The sequence below is a fragment of the Sceloporus occidentalis genome, unplaced genomic scaffold (genome assembly GCF_023333645.1).
Source record: "Sceloporus occidentalis isolate IW3139 unplaced genomic scaffold, rSceOcc1.0.p SCAF_7, whole genome shotgun sequence".
Classification (NCBI taxonomy): Eukaryota; Metazoa; Chordata; class Lepidosauria; order Squamata; family Phrynosomatidae; genus Sceloporus; species Sceloporus occidentalis.
Window position 1 is genome coordinate 51,750,682 of NW_028316987.1, and position 18,122 is coordinate 51,768,803.

An 18,122-nucleotide genomic window follows, 5' to 3' on the forward strand; every position below is an offset into this window, starting at 1 on the left:
AGTCTTTTCCATCTTCCTGAGAAGTACAGGAAACTCCTTTGACACAAACACACAGACAGAAACATGGTCTAGAGAAAATTCACCCACATCTGTGGAGAACTGTTCTTCTTTTTTATACAAGTCAGTAGAAGAAACAAAGGTGTAGAATCCAAAAAGCAACAGAAGAAACATGTCTTTTTTTGCTTTGTGAGGGAAAGAAAACACAACCCCCTGGTCATGTTCTCCCTCCCCTTCCTGAGAACAGGATGAAATGGAGGAATACCATCTCTTAGTATGCTTTTAACAGTTCTGGCCTATAGAGAACCTCTGCATTTCAGAAAGCTCTCTGCACTGGGCCTGCATTGGTGCTTTTCATGCCTACATTCTTGGTGTTCAAAACTTCTGTCATCTTGGGAGGCCTCTGTAGCCATCGTTACTTCACCCCTGATTGACTCTTGGGTGTCTAATTAATGCAATCCAACTGCACAACTCTGGAGGCAGAGCCTGCTCTTCAATAACCAAGGGTGGGAGAGAAGCTGGGGTGTCAGAAGCAATTACCCATGCACCCATTACCATGCAAGTGGTCTGCTTCACCATGCAAAACACTGCCATGTGACTCTGTGGCTTCAGGAAGGGCAGGATCTCCAAGTGGGGTAAGTCAGTCTGCCATATGGCCGTGTCCTGAAAGATCCTCTGCCATTGCCCAGTCACCCCTTGTCTCCATAGGTCAGAGGAGAATTTGGGGCTACAAGCACACACGTCAGAAATTAACCATTCCCATTAGGCTTGGAAAGTTGAGAAAAACTCAAATGCCTCCAAGAGAAAAAAAGTAGTTTCTCTGTAAATAATAATGATAATAATAAAAAAAAATCCAAAAAGCCAGAACAAAAGCCAAGCCCTGCCTTGATCAATGTAAGGCAGGATGGAACTGGTGGGAGAGACTTGCTTTCCCACTTAGGAGATCATTGACAATTTGAAGAAGCCCTATGTTGGAAGTGCACGGAAGGAGCAAGACCCAATGTAAGAATTACATCCCCACACTGCTGGAGAAAGTGGTGCTCAGGCACTAATGGACACTGTTCACCTTTCAACACAGCTCACCTGAACTACATCTTAAAAATACACACACAGGTGAGTTAAGCCAGTTTAACTCACATGCTGGGCAGATACAAGTTTTTCTTGCCTATCTGAATCACTGTCAAATGGAGCTAGTCTGTAGAAACACTAGTAATTATTAAGAAATGAACTGAAACTAAAACAGTATCATAATAACTTTGCATACTCTATGTGCACCTACATTCAAATTAGAAAATCAGACCCTGTTCCAAAACTGTACCACAGACCTGGAAAAGATACATGAATGTAAGCAATCATCAAGGGATTGAAATTGCTTTCTTAGGAGTAATAAAGTGTTTAGGAGTTTCTTTTTTTTTCCCCTCTTTTTTTTTTTGGTGAAGATGACTTTCTTCAGATGTTAGCAAAAGAAGATAGGAGAGTTTATCTACAATAAATTTGTGACAAATATAAAGCCTATAGTGTTTCAGAATCCTAGAGATTTGGTGGTTCAAATAGCTATTTTAGATAATTATCAAAAGAGATGAATATATCTTTAAAGTAAATATTTTGGAGTGCAATTAACAGCTGATTATGTAATAACTGTCCCTTCAGTTATACCCAAAAGTTACATATTTCAAGATCTCCCCATGGACCTGCCGTTAAGGAAGCCCAAAAACTTCTGTTGGTTCATTACACATAGTAAGCGAGAGCAGCTTCCAATAGACTTCCTTGATATTTGAAGTTTCTGGAAGTCTGCTTTCAACTGGCTCTTTTCCCTTCTGTGTAATTAGATATGCACCATTTCACAAGGGAATGTTATACCTTTCCAAGGGGTCTTTCAGGAATCTATTCTGATCCCTCTGTATGGTCTTATCTGTGGCTGACAATGCATTGCTGACCAGTTCACAAATTCCCTCCATTTCCTGGGTCAAATGCAATCCAGAAACATATGTAGAGGCTATCTTATGAGCTCCTTTTAACCTCTTGCCAACTTCCTTTTCATATTTTATTTTATTCCCTCTAAAGATTACCTTTGACTTACCAAATAAAAATGCTGACCACTTCACAAATAAAGGATTTGTTACAGACATTTCCTTCAACATGAGAATATGCATATACAAATATCATGCGTAACTATAGCACATGTCTATTTACAACAAACAAATCCAGTTTCCTGCAGTATAAAACAGGTATGAACGTAGCACCAACTGCATTATGTCCATAGTTTCTGATAACAATGGGATTGAGATATATGAGGTTAGGAATTAATCAGGTATAAAGCAGTTTAAAGGCTCAAAGTAACTGAACTAGTAATACTAAATACTATGTACTTTTGAGAACAGCCTTCATCTGGGAGAAGAAAACACAATTACAGATTGCTATGAAAGAAAATTTTCAAGATGAATTGAACCTGTTGCCTGCCAGTTCAATGTTCTAATAATCTTTAATATAATTCAAACACATTAGTCACATAGTAGCCAGTGTTTAACAATGTATAAATTTGCCTGCTTCTATATTCAGAAGTAATTTGTACACTTCTACATGTAGTATATAAGCATGCTTACTTCAGAAGGGAGCCATGTGCATGTCTATAGCCTGTTTGATCTTCACACAAGCAGATGCTTTCCTCCCTTGTTAACAGCAAACAGTAAAGAAGAGAAAACGTAAATAATCTGAAAGGCGGCACATCTTTAAGCTTGCAACAATAAGTTAACCATGAAAACATTTACAATTACTCTCTCTCTCTCTCTTTCTCTGTGGTGTCAATGTTTTTTTCTGTGTCGGCTGCTACCAAAAGGACGTTTCTTGGAATGAGATATGGCAGGAAAGCAAACAGCTCCCTGTTTAAAAATTAAATGACAGATGTTATTTTATATTCTAGAAAGCAAAAATAAATAAGACAGGGAACTAATTATGTTTTTCCAAAGCTGTCTTACATTCTTTGAGTCAATGGCTGAAAGGCTGGGGCCACGAGGCAGCTACGGAAAATAGCCATCAACGTCTCTTAAACCTGGTAGCAGCTTCGAAAAGCAGCAGGGCTAAGGAAGCTCATTTCCTCTCAGAGTCAGCCAACTGAAATGCCCTTTCACATGGTACAACATATGCTGCTTTCTCCTTTTAGACAGAAAGGATGCTGCATGGTAATGAATCAAACAAACATCCTCTTGGGACTCTTGTTGCAGCTAGACCCCTATAGACCCCTCTAGCACAGAATGCTGTTGAGGTCATATGGTGTGCTATTCAATTAATAAGCTAATTAAAGAGAGCTGTGCTTTGAAACACACACACACACACACAGCCATCACCACACACACCAGGAACAACCAACATAGGATAAACTATATAAACTGAGCAAGCATTATGAAGATTCTTTAGCCATCCTAATGAACCACAATTCCATGAACAAATAGCATAGACTAAACAAAAATTACAGCAAAATATATGATTAATCATTTAAAACCAGGATTAATTTTGAAAAGTTTTCTATACATTCTACATAACAGATTAGGCTGTTTTCTTTCTTCCATCTAGAATTATCACACTGCTGTATGATCATAAGAATAATCCTTAGGACATCTGGTTTATGGCTACAGTTATTCAAAAAGGTAAGGGGAGTGGGTAAGAGCTTTTCATACAGATTCAGCAGATTTCCTGAATACACCAAGCACCAAGCTATTCTGATTGATGTGGCGGTTGTGAGGACAATGCTTGAAAAGAAGAAGAAGAAGAAGAAGAAAATGCATGCATTCTTTCATTTTCACATGAAGAACTTGCTAGATGATTATTATCTTGCATTGAACAAGCATACAGTTTCATGTTTAAAACATTCAGAACAAAAATAAATAAATAAATCAGGAACAAGTCAGAAGCTCAATCTGGGTAATTTGTAGAAAAGTTCCACCATAAGACTGCATATTTGACAGGTTAGGGAGCAGAGCACTGTCAAAAAGTGGAAATCATTGAAATGCAGAACCTGTATTGATGTATTATGTATTATGCTACTGTATAAGTACAAATAGTGCTGTATTATAAGCATGCAATGACACCATAAATGACGTCTATAGTATATAGTTCACAGACTAAACCAAACAATAGCACTGAGTAAAAAAAAGAGCAGCATGTGGTCACAAAAGCCTCATGCAAAGCACCATTTTTTGTTCAGATTGTGTACTCTATATTGTAAAGTCATTCATGGTGTTGTTGTATGCTTAAAGTAGATAAACTGTATAGGTTTTTAAATGTATATTTGTGCTTGTATTTGTTGAAAAAGCAGACCACGCATTGAATAAATTGGTTCTGATAATAATTTACTAGCATCAAAAGAGTAGATCTTGGAAAACTGATTCATCAAAAGGCACACGACACTTGTACTCACCCACCATTCTAAATTCTATATTAATATTCTCAAAGCACTGAAGACAAAATCAAAAGTTTATTATTTATTTGTATGGCATTAGGAATAAAACCACGACAAATGCTTAAGAATACGTACTACAGATCTACACACAATTACCTACTTTTTGTTCTGGTGTTGCAAACTGAGAACTGTGTAAACAAACTTGCTTGTGATGCATTTATAGTTTCCATTTCATTTCAATCGGTGTTATAAAAAATAACTGGAATACTTAAAATGACAAGATGTGCAAAATGCACACACAGATCATCATCCTTATCTTATCGTTATTTAGTAGCATCATTACTGGTATACATAACTCTGTACAAATAGAGTAACAAAGAAAGCCCAGCCAAAGGTGTACAATCCAAATATGTTTGTTTCGATTCTTCCCATAGAAATTGGTGTTTATTTCAAACTGTGAGGCAGGTCTCACTGTAGAAAAATATACCTGTCCTCAAGCAAGTGCACATTTCCCCACAGACTGCTTTCCTCACCATTTAGACACATACACTGGTGGCTCCCAATCCTGTGTATCTTAATTGGGTCATGAAATTGAGGCTGAATTTTGCATCACTTCTGGGAGTGTGAGTTCCCAAATCTAAAATTCTGGTTATTATTAATTATCACACAAAAACATTTTGATGTCCTGTCATTTCCCCCCCCCCCCCCCCATGAACTATAAACTTTTTGCCTTCTTACTCTTATTTTAGGCTTTATTCACATACAGAAGAACAGAGTAGCTATTTCTGTAGCCTTACAAAACTGTCCACCGTTCTTACCCCACTTCTTGGAAAAATAATCAGCATTTCAATTTGTACAAAGGGCTACAGCTTAAAGGTCTATGTCACTAAACATTTGCCCAGAGTACAAAAATAGAACTCAATTTTAATTGTGAAGATACTATATGACTGAAATTTTTCTCTCTTTGTGTGTCCATGTGTGTTTTCAAGTCACCTGTCAATTTATGGCAACCCCATGAAGCTAAATACTGGGGAGATTAAAAAGTAAGACCACATATTAACAATCTATTTGTAAAATCTACAATCACAGTAGCAATCTCAAGCCACCTGACAATACTTCGTGCAAAGTACACATTCTCTTTTACACTTACTGATACCTGTTCCTCCAATGCTTATCCCAACACTTTATTTACTGTTTCATTTTTACTAGGGTTATATCAGGGAAACTTTTTTGATGGTATAAAAATATTCAATTATGTATGATGATGTACTTTTAGTTGAACTGATACAGAGTCACTGGCTTTTTGTCAAATATTTTATAGCCTACTATATCCAATTCCATATTTCTAAAAACAAAAATGAACTCAAGTACTCTAAGAAATTTGTAAAAAGAAGATATATAAACAAAGTAGTAATAAACTAACAGCTGAATATCTTGAAAACAGAGATAATTTCATGTAGATGACTTAATTAAGAAATCTTTGGCATGTGCTTTGATATAATTCAAAGCTGCAGCTAATTAGATGCCTGACTGCAAAGCCACAAATGTTTAATTAAAATAAATATGAAGTATTTCACATAGCAAGATACAAAAGGAAAAAGGAAGATTTGCCTCACATTACTTTCATACCATTAGCACTCTTTAAAAATCATCTAGTCATCCAGATAAACTATTCATAATTAGAAAGCATTATTAATAAAAGGATACATAATCTAGGTAACATTAATGCTTCAGGGAGGCTGAAGCTGAAGCTTTCTGTGGATTTGTTATTGTGTGCCTTCAAGTCATTCCTGACTTCTGGCAATCCTAAAGTGGACCTACCACAGGTCTTCTTGGAAATATTTGTTCAGAGGAGCTATGTCATTGCCTTCCGCTGAGGCTGAGAGTGTGTGACTTGCTCAAGGTCACCCAGTGGGTTTCTATGGGCAAGCAGGGAATTGAACCTTTGATCTCCAGAGTCATAGCCCAACACTCAAACCACTACATCACACTGGCTTCATTATTCTGTGGGTGGTGACTTTTAAAATCAGACATTTTAGAGTGAAACACTATATTAAAACAACCACAATCACAACTGAATCCTAAATATTTAGCAACATCACAGAAAATATAGAAAGCTAGCAAACATATATTTCTGTTTGTAGGCTACACTTTAAATCTCCATGGATAGCATGTAATGAATCTCACTTGTGTCTAAACCCTGTTTTATTTTTGTCACTTACAAAGAAAGAATTTAATTACAAAGAGTATTATAATAAAGACCAGCTTTCCTTTTTAACCTCTCCAAACTTAACTACTGAACAGGTGAATCCTAACGTAGGAAGAGAAAAACGTAACATAAGATAAAGCCAACTGAATTTGACTCTCATTCCCATGTTTTACCTGTTACAACGCCTAATTATCTACATACCTGAGAAGTTTACAAAACTCACTGTACTCCACTTATAAGGTGGATTGTGGTTCACAGAGGGTGGAGACCCATTCAGATCGCAAAGGAAGTTACTTTGTTGCTGCCAATGAAAAAGCAAATTCTGGTGCATTTCTATTACTTCCTTTGTGTGCAGTGCCCCTATGGCTAACAAAGGGTAAAGTGTCTATCTGCATTGTTGCTAGCCGTCCTCAAGTCAACCTTGACTCATGGTGTTTCTGTGAATGAAACATTTCCAAAATTCCCTGTCCTCCACTGCTCTGCTCAGGTCCTGCTCAAGTGTGCAGGCTGAGGCCCGTGGTCTCTCTGATTGAGTCCAACCATCTGACATGTGGCCTCCTTCTCTTTCTTTTGTCCTCTACTTTCCTAGCATTATTGTCTATTCTGATTCATACCTTCTTATGATGTGGCCAAAGTATGACAGCCTCAATTTAGTCATCCTGGTTACCAGGGAAAATTCAGGCATGATCTGCTCTAGAACCCATTTGTTTGTCTTTTTGGCCATTCATAGTATTCTCAGTGCTCTTCTCCAGCACTACATCTCAAATGAGTTTATTTTGCTTGTCAGCTTTCTTCACCGTCAAGCTTGCATATCCATACATAATGATGGGGAATACGATGGTTTAGACGATCCCCAATTGTAGTGTTCAGATCTCTATCTGTATATTTTAGGATCTTGTCCAGTTCTTTCATAGACCCAAAACAGACAAACCAAATGGTCCACCTTCAGACTGCGTTGGGGACATGGTGTTTAGACGACACACACCCTGAACGTAGCCCAAAACCGCCCCAATGCCTCACCCAATGAGCAACAGCTGGCTTGAAAAGAAGTGGGGAAAAAACATTCCTTTAAAGAAGCCGGTTTAAAACACCAGCCAAGGTCCGGACTGGGGCCACGGGCATGTGGTTATTACGGCTCCGGGGCAAGTGATGCCAGGGAGGCCGCAATCCGCCCTTTATGGGCTGTCTGGTTTGCCCCACAGTTAAGTTAAAAAATTATTGATTGGTCAGTCAACCGTATCAAACAGTTTACATCAAACATTGTAAAATACTAAAGAATGAAGTGCAGGAAATATGAAGGGATAAGATAAAGTAAAATAAAATATAAATTAATAGTAAATTGTAACTGGACTAAAGTATGTCCTTAAGAAGCATGCTTGATTTTGTTGAAGTAGTCCCAAAATAAAGTCACCCTGTATAGCAACAAAATGTTTGAGAAAAACAAGATGCTTTTAAAGGCAGAATTTTAACACAGAAATACATTAACTTATATTATTCATATAAAAATATAACCAAGTACTTTTTTTAAAAAAAGAAGAAGAAACAATAGGGACTAATACACTTACACTTCAGAACACACCCATTATTTCTGTGGTGCATTGTATGAATACCAGTGTCCCACACCGTGAGTACAACATGAGCTGGTACATCTACCATCTGTGCATCTTGGAACATTACTCCCAAGGTGTAATGTTCAGAGAGTTTTCTGAAAAACCAGAAGGAGCCACATCATACAAGATAATGGCAGAGACACTTGAAAGTCAATTCGTTACAACATCCCTTAATTAGTTGTCTTCACATAGTGTTTTTCAACATTTTTATTTATAGAACCATTACTTTATTTTGAAAATCCTGGTGAGTAGTTTCTATTGTTTATTTATTGAATTTAGATTAGCAGAGTTTCTATTTGTTTGGAGGATTATTTATGTCTTGTTTTTAATAATGGAAGAATTACAAAAGACTTCTGATGCCATTTCATATCAAAGCAGCTTTTCAACTGAGAGGAAATGAAAACAATCCCACTCTTCAGCTATCATCATTCTTAGCCTTGCAGAAACAGTCAGAATTAAATACAACTAAAACCATCATAAGTGACTAGATTTTTTTTAAAACACCCTCAAGAAACTGTACTCTAGGTTACACAACCTATTCACTCACTGCAGAAAAATAAGCAAAACCAGATCATATGGAGAAAAAGAACTGGCAAATCTGCATGCCACTGGCTATTTTCACAACGACAATAACAACAACTTGCTAATATAGCTGCTTTATTTGTGTATGTCTTTTTCATGCAAATGAAAAGCCGAATCAACCCTGGCGATCAAATGGGGTGACAGATGTCGCAGCCAGATCGACCGCACATCCACCAGATCGCCCTCACATCCTCATGCAAATGAAAAGCCATGCAATCATAAGTGTAATGTCATGATCCAAGCATAATGCAAACATGTCTCCTTTCCTCCATGACCAAGAAAACTATAAGTTACTTATCTGAGCTGACTTTCAAATCAAGAAATATCATCTGCCAAAATCAGAGACAGACACTACGGAAACGTGGAAGAACACATGAAATAGTTACATAATACTTCATTAACACCAACACAGAATCATAGAAACTTAGTGTTTGAAAGGCCGCAAGGAACATTTACTTCAACCCTTCCATGAAGGAATGCCCAATTATAGCACTCCTGAAAAATGTCTATTCAAGTTCTGTCCAAAAACATCCAAACAAAGAGTGTCCACCACAAAGAGTGTTCAGAAGCAGTCTATTCTACTGTTGAACTTTACTGTTCTTACAGTAAAAGTTCTTCCTAATATTTAGGTGGAATCTCTTTTCTTGTAATTTGTAACATGAAATTCATCAGATTTATTTTTAAAAGGGATTAAGAGGTCACTGTAAGATGCAAATATGCAAAGAAATATTTATATTCTTACAAATAAGACACATTTCGCTGGTGATTAAATTCACAATGTCAATCTCAGTTTGGCAAAAATATATTAAATTGAAAATTCTACTTTTCTAACAGGAACTTTTAGGCATTCTTGTATCAGCTTGCATTAAGAAAGCAAATTTTGACCTGTATGAATTTACTGTATGAAAAATCATAAGCCAAATTAATATCTCACAGTCAAAGGTTGGATTTGTTTTAGTTCCACATGAAGTAATGACAGAATTGTGCTCACCATCTTTCATGGTAGATAGAAAGAATACTATTAACTTTGTCCTGTTTTTTTCATTCTTTGTATGAAAACTCGATGTACTGGAAATGGTACCTGCCATATTGGAATCGAAGAAAGCGACGGGATGACGGGTGAATGGGGATATGCAAATAAGCATCCTGGAGGTCCAGCGAAGAAAGAAAGTCTCCGGGCTGAAGGCTGTCTAGGATGGACCTTAGGGTTTCCATCCTGAATCTTCTCTTGCGGACGAAAGTGTTCAGACTTTTCAAGTTCAGTATGGCTCTCCATGACCCGTTTTTCTTGGGGACCAGGAATAGTGTAGAGTAGCATCCCTGACCTCTCTGGTCGGGTTTTTGCCCTAGGGTCGCCATAATTTGGAAAATGACTTGAAGGCACACAACAACAACAATTATTGGCTACTCCTTATTTTTATATCTAATAGTTTTGTTGGGGGAAGAGAAGAAATGTTTTAAAAATCATTTTTAAGAAACTGGAAGTATTACATTTAAAATGAATGTATATCAGTTAAGTAAATAATAGAATTTTATTTTCTAGGGCCCAACTACAAATGGAAACTGCCATTAAGACAACAGAAGGAGGATTTGAAGCTCTTCACTGTTCTTTTTCTGAAATAAGATAATATCATATATCTTAGCATCTGGTGACTAGACACCGATTTCTACAGCATATTATACTCCTGTAGTTAAAGAACATGTAACACTTGTGGCATGCCATTTGAAAATAAAATGGTTAACAGCGTAATGCATAATCCAGACAAAAACCAACCAACCAAAAAGAAACAAGGACACAGCATTTGTGTGCATTATTCCACTACTTGAATAGACTCTACAAAGCTGTATTTTCTATATCTGAATGTCATTCCCATGCACACATTACAGATTTAATCTCCCTTATCTGGAATTCCCAAATCCGAAATACTCCAAAATCCAAAACCTTTTTTTCATGGGTGGCAAAGATAGTGATACCTATGTTTTCTGATGGTTCAATGTACACAAACTTTGCTTCACACACAAAATTATTAAAAATATTATGTATAAAAACGTATAAAATTGCCTACAGGTTATGTGTATAAAGTACATATGAAACATACATGAATTTTAAGTTTAGACTTCGGTCCCATCGCCAAGATATCTCATATATGGTATTCCAAAATAAATTAAAAAATCCAAAATCCCAAACACTTCTGGTCCCAAGTATTGCAGTCTATACTATTTCTAAAGTTCATATTATTCAACAATAGTATACGCATCATATATTATTGTATTGTTGTACTAAATTCTTTTACAAATGATTCTGAAGAAGTTTGTGCTAAAAAGCCATTTATGAATTTGTTTTTCTGACACCAAGAGGATGACTGTAGTTCATTCAGTTAGCTATGGCTGGAAAAGGAATGAGACCAGAGAAATTAGTCAAGCTACTCCTGTCCATCCTAAAAGTTTTCAATGCCCCATCTTATCTAGCTCCTTCATTATGCTGTTTCTGCAGTGATCCCACCTGATTGTATGAATTACGGCCAATGTTTCATAGCATTTTCCTGAATTCTCTTGCCATTATTCTCTTGTCCTTGTAAGGCTCTAAGAGATCTTTAAAAGCATAAGATTAGAGGGAAAGGTCAATATTTTGTGTGCTATTATTAGTATTTAATGCTTCTGGTTGATTAAAGGTCTATTTTTTCTGCTATTTCCTTTAAGTAACAACTCCTGGAATTCTGTGAATGTATGAGAATTGCATCTGTGCTGATAGAAATAAATGTTCAGCTCTTCTAAAACAAATGCTTCTATGTTTGCAAAATTGCAATATGGGACAGTTGAAATTCATGACATGAAGGGATTATAATCAGGAAGTAGTAACTGAGAAGTAGTTTCTGTTCTACCTAAATACTAGTTAGGATAGCCGTGTGTACTTTGTAAAAAATAGCACACTGTCCACGATAATAAATTATGAGATATACACACTTGCGTCAGTCTTTATAAAGGACCCACATCCCAAAATACATGATTCTGGCGTCTAATTCAGTCTATATAAAGGGGAAAGCTTTCCAACCCACAAATAGGGGGTTCATAATATGGGATGCTTAGCAATCATAACTGGAACTGCGGGAAAAATCAGAAACACAATTTCTGAGGAATTATAACTGAAGAGATATATTACTTTTCTCCCCTGGCTATACAATACAAGGAGTGTTCACATTCATCATAAAAGTTGTTTTACAGAAATTTACTTACACTTTTAGAAACCAAAATGTTTTTAAAAGAATTTCAAGGGGCGAAGGAGACAAGCCAAAAGGAGCACCAGAGGCTGCTCCTGGAGTGCTCCAGGACTGTGGTGACCAGACAGCCTGCTCCCAAAGCAAGCCGCTGCCATGGTCCTGGATGGGCCACCAGCCAGGTAGCTTCACGTCACCTTAGCTGCTCTCACCTTAGCTGCTCTCAGCTTAGCTGGACACTGTGGGGACATGCATCGTCTAAACACCATGCTCCCAAAGCAGCCAGAAGCTGCCTTATTTGGTCCGTCTGTTTTGGGTCAAGATTTAAAGGGTGAAGAGAGGCAAATATAGCAGATACAAGCGGAACAAATTAGTAGGGCTCGCACTGTAATACCACTCCAGTAAGTGCGTTCAACTGAAAGTCTAACAACATACGATACACTCATCAACAATTTTTATGTAGGGTGCATAGTCCCTTGGGAACATGTAGCAGAACCTTTAATTCAGAAAGCTAGAGCAAAGTCCTCTGTTCCAAGACCAGCAAGTCCCCACCAGCCGCAATGAAGTATTTTAGAATTACAAATTTCTGAAGTGGTTCTGGACTCACTTCAATAAAACAATCCACAAACAAGCACCTTTAGCCGCAGTGAAGACCTGCCATGTAAATACCTTTGATATGTATTTGCAATGGCTTGAATTACTAAATACAACAAAATGACATTGAAATTAAAATGTTTTATCGTAAAATAATCTTTATTATGCTTTATTTACTTTGACTGCCATTTATTTCAGAACTAGAGTGCACAGTACTTGCAGATAATCTGTCAAAATTTTACATATTACACCTCCCCCCCAAAAAATATCAGAAAGGTAATCTCTCATCTAAAGTGTTGTATTAGTTCAAATATAACACAATAAGCAATTTCTAACAATATATAAAAGTATTCATCAGCTTGATCCCAGGTTTCCACAAGCAAACTGAAAGTAATTGGTGAACTAAATCTGACAATAAACCTCCCAAGGTTAGAAATACTATAACCAGGTATCTCAGTAAACAATGTATATCTTTGGCCAAATTCCAAGACTGAAATTATGACATGTGGATAAATAGAGAGTTTGGGACGGATAACACTGTAGCAAGATAAAAGACAAGCTGAAATTCAACACAACAGGCTTTACATGTTCGCATTATTTCAAAATCAATAAATCAAATGGCAAAATTCCATCTTTATGCATTTCATTAGGCTTCCAAAAGAACACCAAGAAAAAGGAAAAGCTAACTTAAAACATAAGCAATTTTATATTTTGCTGAAACCAACAGTCTGCATAACACTTGCCAGCAAAACTCAGTAACTACCAGCTCCTCAGCAAAACATTAACAGCAAATAATTTATTGATCTGGGCAAGATTTCATAGCCATTCTGCAAATTTACTGAAATTATTGTTTTCCCAAGGTAACTGATGAAAACCCTTACCCATCTGAAAAACTAAGAATAGTTAAACAGCCACTTATGCCAAAGGGCTAACTAAAGATGTTGAAGAGAAGTCAAGATTTACCTCAAATAACGCAAAGAAATAAAATCCATTAAAAACTCACCTACAGTTTGGAGGAGGGTCTAATGTAATTTCTGCAAGTTCTTTCTGAATTCTTGAGAGAAAAGAAACAAAAGTTAAAACGACAAACTTTTAAAAAGGTTTTCCTTCTATTTATAAAAGAAACAGTTAACTACTGCAAATAACAAGTAAAGTTTCATTTCTGAAGGAAATATTATATCACAAAAAGTTAATATTACTCAGTGAATCTTGTTGGCTGTTACCCAGTTGCAATTATCATTTGAAAAAACACTAACGTGGAATCAAAGTAAAATTTAAAACTCACTCTCTCTCTCTCTGTCTTTCTCTCATTCTGTGTGCACGCATGCACACCTTCAAGTGGCCTGTTGACTTATGACAATCCCATGAATGACATACGTTTTCTCTTAGGGCTTGTCTTGTCTACACAATTAAAATACTCCTCATTCAAACTGAATAGACTGCAATCTAGCCACACACACATTTGAAGGAATTTGAGCATTTGGGGGGGGGGGAGGGGCTCCATAAACTCCACTCAAAAAGGATTAACAGTTTTTACCAGAGTTTCCACAAGATGTGCATTACTGAACATGTGGTTGTCCATCCACTTTGCATGGATTCGCATGGCTGTGCATTTTCAGCAGAGGGAGGGTGACTAAATGCGAATTTGTGGAGGAAAATGAAAACAATTAAGTCTTGGTGCAAGTGTGCAAAAATATGCAGCAATTTGCATAAAAAATCTACAGTGTATTGAAAATACAAAAGCAGATCTACCTGAATTAAATGAAATCTAAACCGAGTGTTCAATTTGATGCCTGTTTTTGACATGTCAATGAGCACGTTTATAAGAGGTACCATTTCTTGACCTCCAGCCAAGTCAGTGAAACTCTGCATGGTGGACAACGCTCTTGTGACAGTACTACAATTGCAAGTAGCAGCAATGACAAGAGGAAACACCGCAGTGACTCAGAGAGGAGGAAGGGCAGGGGAGAAGGGCAGAAGAAGATAGTAACAGATGGACCAAGCATGACGCTAACTCCTTCTCACTTTCTTTAACAAAGAGGATGGGAAGAACACAGAGCTCCCTCTTGGGAGTCTTGCTTTGCAGGAGCCTGACTTTTACCTGGCTCTGCAGCAGACTGATTTCCTAGCTGCAGCATGTACTGTCTAAAGGATTCTTTTAAAAAAATAAACAAGAGGGGAAATAGGCAGGCTATATTTATCTCTCTTTTCTGAAGGGAACAAAATGAACATGAGCACACTTTGCCTGAAAGTATAGGATAAATGATACTGGTGTGATAATTTTATTGTATTATGAATTAGGAATTCAGGTTCAAGTCACCACTGCACTATAAATCTCACTGGGTGACTTTGGCCAGTCAATCTTTCATCTTTACCTTACAAGACAGTAAGAAATTAATGTGCAAGCTGTGAATTCATTTGCGGAAAGACTTGATATAAATGTAAATAATAAAAATAATAATGATATTACCAAAGCCCACCCTGTGAGATCACCAGCCTTAGGCCTCAAGGACTGTGACGTTTCTGACCTGGCAATTCGACTGTTCACGATATAAACATTTTTTGCCATTTAAAGGTAGCAAAGTCACATGATTACTTGCTGAAACATAAGGTATGCTCAACTGGAAACAAAATGGGTTGACATTCCTTGATATATGTTGTTGTTGTTATCACAGTCAGCCCTCCATATCCACAGATTTGTTATCCACAGCATCAAAATATTTTATAAATATATCAGTTCCAAAAAGCAAACCTTGATTTTGCCATTTTATATAAGGGATACCATTTTATTATACTATTGTATGTAATAGGACTTAAGCATCCATGGATTTTGGTATCCATGGGGGGGTGGTGGTGGTCTTGGATCCAAGCCCCAGTGTTTATTAAGGATCCATTATATTTCTTTCCCACCTCTCCCAGTGGATTGATGCAGTGAAAACAACGAATAAGACAACACATAACATCAATTAAAGCAGCATGTACTGTATAACCAATACATGTTAAAATTTATCAATTAATAGTTTAAAAATAAGCTGGGTAGGCCTAAAGATAGAGACTGGCACTAAGACCTACCTAGGTTTAAAATTCTGTAGTGACACTTTATTGAACCTAATCTTCTCTGTAATGACAGCAGGTTTTTCTTTCCACTGTTTTAGACCCCAAGCTAGTATGTATAAGCACCAGCACTTCAGATAAGAGCACAACTGCCATCTTTGTAATCATAACAATCATCACAATATGAAAATACAAGCTTACTTTAAACTGCTAAATTATATTGATGAGTATTTTCTTCCACTAAAAAGCTAAACAAATTGCTTCTTTCTTATTTTTAAGCTTTTAAGAAAATGTACATCCTGCTCTTTTGTTTGAAACAAGAGTGTCTAACATCTTCGGCTGTGTGTACAGAAGCCCTTATTAAACTGTCACTGTACAGTTTTCTCATAAATAAAACCAGACACATGGTATCACTCCTATGCCTGACAAATCACAAGCAGACAAAAAAGAACAAACAATATTAGAAAAAATATAGACATAAGTACTGCTTCAGCACATTTTTCAGATATTTCTTCAGCTTGCTTCCCTTGTCTCTATTACTCATCTTCCTCCCCCAGAAGAAAATGTGGGAAGAGGATACCATGCAAGGGTGTTTGGGTTATTTTGCTTTGTTTTTTCCATGCAAGCATATTCTTTAGCCAAGTAGAATAATTCTGACCTCAAACAAACATATACCTTGTAAAATACAAAAAGCCTACAAATAAAACTTGGAGGCACAAAAAATGATTTCTCAAGATAAACATAAAACTGTATTAGCACAATAGTTACTTTTACAGCACTTACTTTAATAGTTTTTTAAAACGTCACTAGACCACTCTTTTGGATTCTGAAGGCAAGCCTAAATTACTGAACATTCTTACATGTTCAGTAACATCGCATGATTGAGCTAATGAAAAAGAAATGGGTCCTGACAGTTCAAAAATCATCAATTTTATTTCATTAAATACTGGATCATTCAGATATTACAGCATAATCGGTTTTTAAAAAGTCCAGTGAGAAACAATTGGTTGGCTTTTGGATGAGTTAGCCCTGGTGAGGCAGTGGTTAAATTACAATACTGAAACCACAAAGTTGTGAGTTCAATTCTAGTCAGGGGCTAAGGGTCAACTCAGCCTGGTATCCTCCCAAAGTTGATAAGATGAGTACCCAGCTTGTTGGGGGCAATTATCTTATACATTTCAAACTGCTTAGGCAGTGCTTAAGTGCACTGATTAGCAATATAGAAATGTATTTGCTATTGCTATTGCTATTTTGTTGTTGTTAGCTGCCCTCAAGTCAGCCCCGATTCATGGAGACCCTGTGGAGGAGACACCTCCACACTTCCTATCCTACACTACTCCAGTTTCCCTATCCTCCACTACTCTGCTCAGTCCCTGAAAACCCATGCCTGTGACCCTCCTGATTGAGTTCATCCATCTGGCATGCGGTTTTACCCTCCTTCTTCTACCCTCTATCTTTCCTAGCATTATTATTTTTTCTAGTGATCCATGCCTTCTCATTATGTGGCCAAAGTACGACAACCTCAATTTGATCATCTTGGCATCCAAGGAGAGTTCTAGTTTGATCTGTTCAAGGGTTCATTTGATTGACCTTTTGGTTATCCCTGGTATCCTAAGCACTCTTTTCCAGTACCACATCTTGAATGTATTGATTTTCTTTCTGTCTGCTTTCTTTATTCTCCAACCCCTACATCCATCTATACATGGCGATGGGGAATACAATTATTTGGACTATTCTGACTTTAGTGCTCAGCTGTATATCTTTGTTCTTCAGGATCTTTTCTAGTTCTTTCATAGCTGCCCTACCCATTCCTAGCCTTCTTCTTATTTCTTGATTGCAGTCTCTACTTTGATCGACGTTTTATACAAGATATGGGAATTCTTTGACTATTTCAATATCCCCATTGTCTAGACTGAATTTATGTATTTCTTTTGCTGTCACTATTTTTGTCTTTATGTTCAGCATTAATCCTGCCTTTGTACTTTCATCTTTGACGTTCCTTGGTCTGTGATGTCTTCTGTCAGTATTATTGTGTCATCTGCATATCTTAGATTGCTGTTGTTCCTTCCTTCTATCTTCACTCTTCCTTCCTCTGGGTCTAACTCTGCTTTCCTTATGATGTTTTAGCAATAGCAAGTCCTGCTTACCGATGTATTAAGTGGTTTACAAAGTGTAAGCTAATTTTCAGCATATAAATTGAATAGATAGGAATAGATAGGATGATAGTGTGCAGCCTTGCCTGACCCCTTTAGGGCTGTACTTAGGCCCTACTAAAAACTTAGCAAGGGCTTAATGAGCATTGGTTTCAATAGAAACTAAACAGCAGTAAGTAAGCATGGCTTAAGTAAGCATGGCTACAACACATTGAACACATTCATTGTGACAAATAGCTAATGAACAACTTCTCCATCTTTCTCTTTCTCTTAACTTCACTTATAATTAAAGCTGGTGCCAATAGAAGCTTG

The 18,122-nt window shown here is 36.9% G+C and overlaps 1 protein-coding gene across 1 annotated transcript in view; it reads right to left on the minus strand.

Annotated features, from left to right (window-relative positions):
* LOC149309735 (ubiquitin-conjugating enzyme E2 E2) overlaps positions 1 to 18,122 on the minus strand; it is a 160,831-nt gene that overhangs the window by 115,653 nt on the left and 27,056 nt on the right. Inside the window, exon 3 of the mRNA XM_089532941.1 lies at positions 13,607 to 13,657. Within this exon, the coding sequence (XP_089389067.1) occupies positions 13,607 to 13,657 (51 nt within the window). The remainder of the gene's footprint in view (positions 1 to 13,606; positions 13,658 to 18,122) is intronic.